The following is an 8,417-nucleotide window of genomic DNA, read 5'->3' on the forward strand; positions in this document are numbered from 1 at the left end:
ATTGCAAATAGTAGGGATGTCCCGATCACATTTTTTTGCCCCCGAGTCCGAGTCATTTGATTTTGAGTATCTGCCGATACCGAGTCCCGATCCGATACTTTGGCAATGCAGTAAAATTTTTAATGTAGATCAACTGTATCATCCCACTATTTTTCTGTTCTTTGTGCTCTACTAGGGATGTAACAATATCACAATCTCACAATAATACGCCCCCCCTTGCGGCCCGTCATCGCTTTAGACAGATAGGAAAACCCTGACATGTAGATATGTAATATATCCGATTCCTGATCGGGATGTAACGTCCGATTCCGATCGAGTCTGAAACCACGTGATCGACCCCGATTTCCGATCACGTGATCGGATCGGGACATCCCTAGCAAATAGTATATTGATTGTAGCCTATATGAAAGAATGTGGTACATTTTATGGTATCTTAGTCTAGAAAAGTAGCTAACTTCAACAATTCACTATCTTAATTGTTGCTGATTCATTTTTGGCAGTTGGCAGTTCAGTTGGCAGAAAAACATTTGACTAACCGACTTATTCAGTTCCGTAAAAACATTGTTTTGATAAGAATTACTATAATACGTTTAAATGCCACGTCTTTACTATTTCAAACAGTCCAAAAAGTATGCTCTTAGTCAAGATTATTAATGTGTCTTCAACTGCTGATTCAGGATGTAAAATTCATCTAAATTTCATAGCATATGCTAGTCCTAAGTTAATATCCCTCAAGGAGTTTTCTTTAAAAAGCTTGACATAAAAAAAAAACCTTCAGATTTTCTCACAAAAGCGTAACACTGGGTTATCAATGAGGCCTTTGTAACATGGTGTATTTGTTCAGAGAAGAGTCATCCTAGGTCTACAACCGGATCTCATGGTTTGTTTTGTCTGGTGGTTTTCAAATGCAAATGCAGTACAAATGCACACAATTATACCTAGACTAAATACAGTAGGTATAATTTGCATTTGTGACACCCTTAATGTTTGGATTTTCTGCAATGGATATTAAAAATTCATATCTTACATTTATATGTCCTGGGCTGTAGCCTACCTGAACCTTAGAGATTTGTAAGAAACAGAAATTAGCATGGTCTGGAATATGACCTGCAGAGGAGGTGTACTAAATGAGGCCAAGCAGGTTTGCAGACCTGCATCTCCATCAACAACCAGAGGAATGTAAATCTTCACGGTGGGACTGTGGGCTTATGTCAGCCCCCCTCTGCTTTTCTCTGACTGGTCTGTTGTTGTAGCTCTCGGCTTTGTTTGATCTTAATTTTTTTTTTCTGCCCATACATGCTGTAGTCTGTTGACTGTGATGAGGGAATACCATGGTTCACTGCATGTCTATGATTTAAAGGTTGTCTTCCTGGCAGGGAGGAGGACAACACGAAGCAAATCATAGTCCTCACAAAAACACCTTCAAGTTGCAGTAATGTTATTTCAAATACATACCACATATACCATAATTTATTCTATACATTAATGTCCATTAGTCCATATTTACACAACTAACTGAGTGGAAGCCAAACTTTTTTGTCTCTTGTCACAACTGAATTAAAACATGGAGTAATTTACTGACCATGATTGAGTCTTGAGTATCAATACAAGTGTCAATAGGATTTAATATAAATTTACTATTTATATGAATAAATCTAATAAACCATGGTATATTTCGACCCCTTTCTTATCACAACATTTACATTAGCTACTTTTAAGGATAATGTATCTAGATATTGATGTTGGAGCTGCTGTGAAACAGTAATTTCATGCAAAGGATTAATAAAGTACTATTCTATTCTATTCTATTCTATTCTATTCTATTCTATTCTATTCTACCAGTGACCCTAGTACAAACCCATTTTTTCCTCATAATAGTCGATGACTTCTAAACAATGGCCTACATACAGTTTGTCTGTGCGGGTTAAATCATTCATGATTTATACATCAAAGATACTTTTCAGTCTCCACGTTTAGACCGGAGGACAGCACCACCGTGTGGCAATGGCACGGGTAAATGGTCGTTTCCTCTCCCGTCTGCTGATTGGCTAACAATGGTGTCAATTTACTGGTACGTAGGCGGGTCCTTCGCGTCGTTTCCTACGATACGCGACGCTATTGGTCGAGCTCCACAGGCCTGCTCTGTGATTGGTCGTTCTGCACCCTGGGGCGGGTGGAACGTTCCAGAGCTGGGCGTAGCAGGAATCGGTGTTAGAAATTTCCAACCACACAGCGAGGTTAGTTGTTTTACCTTACATGTTTATTATAGCAAAGAAGTGATGGATTCATCAGGCTAAACTGTGATACAGAGACGAACCAGAGTCATTTGAAAACTACCGAGGAAGAAGCGAAGAAGTACACGTTTGTAAGTAACCATGGCAGCCTCGTAGCGGGAGCCTCAGTGTATCCAACGTGACTGAGCTGCTGCTGCTGCTGCTAGCCTCCCAAACAGCTACGCAGTCCGTGGATGATGCAGCTAGCCAGCTAACACGAGGCTATGTGTAATGCAGCCTAAGCTTTTTTATTAATGTATAAACCTGAGAGATAAAAAGCTGTCAAACGTAACATTAAATGTTCAGAGTAAGCAGTAGCTACTAAAACTTAGCATTGTTTGGAAGCAGACGCAGTTTTTGTTGTTGTAAACCGTCGCAGAGACTTCAATCAGAAAAGCTCTGCAAGGAAACTGCTTGAATTAAAGTTACATTACTAACTACAACATATTTATCAGGGACAATATGTATCTGTAGCTTTGAGAGAATGTGTCAGTTTCAGTCACACCGGTTAATGTGACGCATTAATTGTCTCCTTTTTCAGTTTTTTGACGAGGAGCTGTGTCCAAACAGGCTGAATAATGGACCAAGTGACTATAGTCACCAACCCCACTGTGAATGTGCGTGTAACCAGCACCATCATCGCCTTTGAGTCACAGCGCAGGTTCAACAGAGGGATTACTGTCGCAGAGCTGAAGGTGATTCTCAACTTTGGCATTGCTGTAATGTTTTCCCCATATCTAACCTAAACAGTTCACTGTATATTTAGATCCTTAATCATTTCTGTCTCCCACATGTAATCAGAAAGTATCTGTTTTAAAGATTTTTTTTTTCTTCTTTTTTTACTGTTATTAGGGTAAATTGGAGATGGTTGTGGGTACACCTTCCTCCTCCATGGACCTGGAGTTATACAGTGTCTCTGACAAGTTTCTGCAGAAACTAGACGACAATGAAGCTTTGCTGGGTTCCTATCCTGTGGATGATGACTGCAGAATACATGTATGTAACAGAGAGTTGGCGTGCTCAACACTGGTACTGACTGTTGTCCTCCTATACTAACACACATATGGCTGCAAGTTTCTTTTGGATCCATATCTAATATAATCTACTTAAGGCTAGAAAAGGTTATGTATTATACTATCCACTGATGTTAGATAATTGTTTAGAAAATAACTACTGACCCATAAATGCTTGAAAAGTTTCTATAAACAAGCAAGAGCCTTTTTTAAACAGTTGCTCCACAAAGCTGTGGCACCATTCAGCAGTAATGTAATGCTGAAACGCTTGCTGATTGATTTCCTTGCTCGCTTCAGACTGCTGCTCTGCACCTATTGACTGAAACATGCTGCTGCTCTGCTCTCTTGTCTTTTTTTTTCTTTTAAAAAGTCTCATTTCTTGCTCAGGTCATTGACAGAAGTGGAGGCCAGTTGGGCGAGTTCACTGATGTTTCCAAAGTGGAGAAGTTTGAACTCTCAGATGAAGCATATGAAAAGAAAACAGGTACAGTCACTTTTTTTTTTTTTTTTTGCATTTTTGAAATAAGATATAGTTATGTAATTTTGTGAAGAAATGGGGTGATTTAATTTAATTGATGAGTTGATAATTAAAGGGACAACGAGGAGTTTCTATTTGGTTATAAAAAAGTCTCACGTTAATGTGGATGAATCTCCGCTACCCACACTTGTTAATGGGCCCATTTTCGATAAATATATCGTTTTGTCTCTATCGTTATTTTGTTATTATTAGTGGTGGTGGAAACGCTGTTCGAGCCGACCAGTGTTTCTTTACTTTCAATTTCGAGTCATGAGAATAACGCCGCAGAATCGCCGTTTATGGTCGGAACTACGACGGTATCTGATCGTCTTCGAACCTCTGACTTTAATTCTTGATGAATGAAAACATGAGTCTGTCTTGCACCGGTCAAAGAATTTCACGGTGCGCGCGGAGGATCATAAATGTAGTGTGAAAAGGCTTCGCATTTCCAAAACTCCTTGTTGTCCCTTTAAGTTATTATATTACAATTATCTGTTGTATGTCGATCAGCAGATCAGTGATGAGAATAGATTTACTTTCAAGATTCAAAACCTGAATCAGATTATGTAAAATAGTTGTTGTTGTGATTAAACAGTAGTATCCGTTGTTTGTATTAAACTCTCTTTCCCACAGACTCGGCAAGGTCATTCATGAAGAAACAACGCGTCGGTCGCTTCAATGAGGAAGAAGTGGCCAAGAAGAAAGCTGAGCTTGCTGCTCGGGAGGAGGAACAGAAGGACGCTGCTGATGCCATTTCTGTTGGCAGCCGATGCAAAGTGCAGGTCCCTGGGCAGCCCACGAAGCTTGGCACAGTTATGTATGTTGGTAAGTGTGGCTAAAGCTCAGCTGGTTTACTTTCTTCAGGACGTCGGTTAAAATCCTGTGCTGCTGAGGATTTTCTCTAAAACAAGAACGGCATTGTTTGAATTTTTTGCAAGCAATGATGAGAAATTGTATCCTTTTGTTACGTACACAGCTCCACTGGTTTTATGAGACCAAATGTAACCTGTCGGGCGGCTGCTCAAGTGCTGCTTGTGCTAGTGTGTTTTGTTACGGTTGATCTATTTATGTACAGTATAGTGTATGTGCCTAGAAAGATCTGTTTTGCCTGTGGTTTTTTTCTTGTCTCTTTTAGCATTTATGAAGATTGAGAACTTAAAGGGATAGTTCAACACTTTGGCAAATTGGCCCATTGAGATAATCCCTATAGTTTTAGCAGTAGGTTTGTTGCTTTTAATTGTCGGTGCAAGCTATTTTTAGAACGGCGGAGCAGAGCCGTGAGCTGCTCAGAGCTACGCTACTGGGGCTAATGCGATTTCTTGGTTTCCCTCATCAAACACACATCAAATATACAATCCAACAACTCCAAAACTCTCTCATGGACAAGTTGTGACCTGCACATTAACCACGCTATGAGATAATAACGGAACGTTACGAGACAACGTTGTTTTCAAGGCAAATGCAGAAACTGCTTGCCGAAATACTGCCCTCGACAGGAATGCGTATCAGCGGTTTTGCATGAATTTACCTTGAAAACAACCAAGAAATTCCATGAGACTAACTGTGCGTTCACACCAAAAGCTTCCAAAGCGTCAAAAACGCCGGAAGTCAATTCATTTTCAACGAGCGCCCGGCGACACCGAGCGTCCAAAGCGTCAACAGGCGTTGCCGCGCTTCCAGAGCGTCCAAAGCTTCCAAAGCTTCCAAAGCGTCACCTGATGAAAAGTTGAGCCAGGTTTAACTTTAGGGTAATGAGCTATGACGCGGTTAAGCGGCAACCGGCGGCAGCCTGTCAGAATAGAGATGTCCGTCGGCTGCCTTTTTTTTTTTCTTTTTTGTATTTCGGCTCCCCAATGACCAGCGCGATTGAAGTTTGACGCCAGTCACGTGACGAGCGGCCAAAGCGGCTGAAAATATTTCCCGTTTTGGGAGCTGTCTTGTCTGACGCCCACCCCCGAGCGTTTTTGACGCTTTGGAAGCTTTTGGTGTGAACGCACAGTTAGACTATGGGGATTATGGCAATGGGCCAATTTGCCAAAATGTTTAACTATCCCTTTAAAATCAAAATAGCAAAGCACATGACCTGTAAACAGCGATGTTGGTATGTTCGTTGCAGGTACAGCAGATTTCAAGCCAGGCTTTTGGGTGGGAGTGAAGTACGACGAGCCCCTGGGAAAGCACGATGGAACGTAAGAGCTGTTTTCTTTTTCTTACCAAAGCACATTTTCTATTATATTGTTTTTTTTCTCCCCATGATTTTGACCTTGTCCCTTTTTTAAATTATGTCTCCGCAGTGTTGAAGGGAAGCAATACTTTGAATGTGAGAACAAATACGGTGCATTTGTCAAGCCCCTGAGTGTGGTTGTGGGAGACTTCCCTGAGGAGGATTATGATTTAGATGAGATGTAGGACTGTATGGTTCGTAGTTTTTCTGCCCTGAAATTTCAATTCATCGACCTGGAGATAACAGAGAATCATTTTTATTGTACCAAATGTTTTTTTTGTTTTTTGTTTGTTTGCTTTGTGCTGCTCTGGAAGGCATGTCCCAAATGCATTTTAGCCACACTAACATTAATGAAACTTGATAGAGGAGAGTATGTGAGGCGGCATATGAACACTTCATGCACTTGGGTCATTAACACTTGATACTCCCATACGTTCTCATGGGGGGTCCTCAGTGTTATCCGACATTGTTGACAGTTTGGATACCAACTACTCTCTCCTTGTTTCGTTTATCAGCGTGTACAAAGATGATTGTATATAACTGTTTATAGTGAACTGTAGTCTTAACAATTGTTGACAGTGGTCCAACAATTGGACAAGGGTCTACTAAAGGAAACATTTACTCTTAAATACTTTAACATTGAAATCAGTTAAATTGTTGCTTGTAACTCTAACTAATATGATGCCCAGTCATTTATTAATCTCAGTCTTTGGCTGTCAAAATCACTCCTGCATTTTTCACAAACAGTTGATGGACAAAAGTTCATTGTTGAGGAGTAAAAAATAAGAAAATCCCCATCAATAGTAGCCTCAATGTGAACTGTAATCAGCGTTATTGCCATTCACAGAGGTGTATGATGCCTGGAAAAGGTGTTAAAGTATGCAGGAGTATATATTTCCTTTCCAAACAACTTTAAATTACTTCAATTTCATTTTGTGTTTGTATGTGCTATGTAAACAGTCCAATTTTAAGGCTTCTGTGTGGATGTAAGATGTATTAATGACCCCTATTATTTTTCCGACTAAATTCCTCTTGAGTTTCTGCACTTTAATGTATTCTGCTTATATTGAACCATTAAAATAATAAAAAAAATATTGTTTCAAGATAAAAAACAAAGAAATTGCAAGGCTCACCTTTACTCATTTTTATTCATTTAAATGCAATTTGTCATATCAAATGTATCTACTTAATTTTAGATAAACTCACCTGTTTACAAATGGGGAGTTTTTAGTAGTGTAAAATCCCCACTACATTCTCCAAAATGATTGTTTCTGAGAGGAAAAGAGAACTATTCAACTTTCAAGTGCATCAAAAATTCAGATAACATTCAACTTCCAAGTCATACTGAACAATTTATTTTTTAAATTCCTCCATTTTTTTTAATCCTTGAAGTTCAATATAAGCATGACACATTAAATTTATGCTGTTTGAAGCAGTGCAGTCTCTGGTGGCACTAGCATTTCACAGCATTTTGTTCAGGTGGGCTTAAGGAATAGGTCATTTAGCGGAGATGTATATGTATAAAGTAACTCTATGAGAATTACAATGTACCATTACATGCACATTTTTATTGAATACCATTGATACCAGGTTGGCCGTCAAAATAATATTTCAAAATACAAGGAACAGTAAATCTATAACACTGACTAAACATTATTAGCTGCTCTTGTGTCTCTGTGGTCATCTTGTGTTCAGTCTCTGAAATGTCCGACAGTGAACCATCATCAGTTACTCTCCAGTTTACTGCCTCTCTCTCCATCATAATCACCACAACACATGAATAATATGCCTTATTTATGATTCTTTATGAGTTACTGGTTGAAAACTGTCAAATACCCCCCCCCCCATTTAGTAGAACAGAAATGTAAATTGATCAGTCTTGTGTTTTTCTTTTTAGGAAATGTCGTTGCAACATACAAACATGGAGTGTTGTTCTCTTTTCATTTTTTGAAACCTGTTAATTTCCAAGGTGCTGATTCACCATGTGCCAAAGGGTTATGCATAATAATAAAACAATTTGCCAGTACAGTAGCTTATTAAATTGATTTAATTTGTCAGTGTGTGTAATGTAACAAACTCTTTACACTTCCTATGATATGATTGTACATATGAATGTCATTCTGTATGTGTCAGTCCATCTTACTTGTGTGAACCCTCAGCCCTTTTTCTCCTCGTCTAAATTCAGGGTCTAAGGACAGAGGGTGTGATATCTTGTACAGATTATAAAACCCTCTTAGGCAAACTTGTGATTTGGGGTTGTATGAATAAAATTGACTCATGATAATGGAGCATTACCTTGCAAATGTGTAGCAGAGCAAGCATGCAAAACATCTTGAGGGGAAGGAAAAGTGTATTACCTGCACATTAGTTGCTTTGCTAAGTTATTAGTG

The 8,417-nt window shown here is 39.2% G+C and overlaps 1 protein-coding gene across 3 annotated transcripts; it reads left to right on the plus strand.

The window, feature by feature from the left end:
* Positions 1 to 2,194: 2,194 nt before the first annotated feature.
* On the plus strand, positions 2,195 to 8,202 carry tbcb (tubulin folding cofactor B). Of its 3 annotated transcripts, none has more exons than XM_083985081.1 (7): positions 2,195 to 2,365; positions 2,815 to 2,968; positions 3,126 to 3,269; positions 3,674 to 3,770; positions 4,437 to 4,628; positions 5,920 to 5,992; positions 6,098 to 8,200. In XM_083985081.1, exons 2-7 carry the CDS (start codon positions 2,852 to 2,854, stop codon positions 6,210 to 6,212), a joined length of 738 nt encoding a protein of 245 aa, XP_083841207.1. In that variant the 5' UTR covers positions 2,195 to 2,365; positions 2,815 to 2,851; the 3' UTR covers positions 6,213 to 8,200. The 3 variants fall into 3 exon arrangements, with proteins under 3 accessions (XP_083841207.1, XP_083841209.1, XP_083841208.1); XM_083985083.1 differs by having other exon boundaries at positions 2,201 to 2,365; positions 2,844 to 2,968; positions 6,098 to 8,202; XM_083985082.1 differs by having other exon boundaries at positions 2,201 to 2,369; positions 6,098 to 8,201.
* Positions 8,203 to 8,417: the final 215 nt, after the last annotated feature.

This window comes from Trachurus trachurus, assembly GCF_905171665.1.
Source record: "Trachurus trachurus genome assembly, chromosome: 13".
NCBI lineage: Eukaryota > Metazoa > Chordata > Actinopteri > Carangiformes > Carangidae > Trachurus > Trachurus trachurus.

Bases quoted from the DNA above. Each gene is read 5' to 3' on its own strand.
- tbcb (XM_083985081.1), top strand. From the start codon at position 2,852: ATGGACCAAGTGACTATAGTCACCAACCCCACTGTGAATGTGCGTGTA. The intron at 3,771-4,436 runs GTACAGTCACTT...TCTTTCCCACAG, and splicing joins AGCATATGAAAAGAAAACAG to ACTCGGCAAGGTCATTCATG. The intron at 5,993-6,097 runs GTAAGAGCTGTT...ATGTCTCCGCAG, and splicing joins CTGGGAAAGCACGATGGAAC to TGTTGAAGGGAAGCAATACT.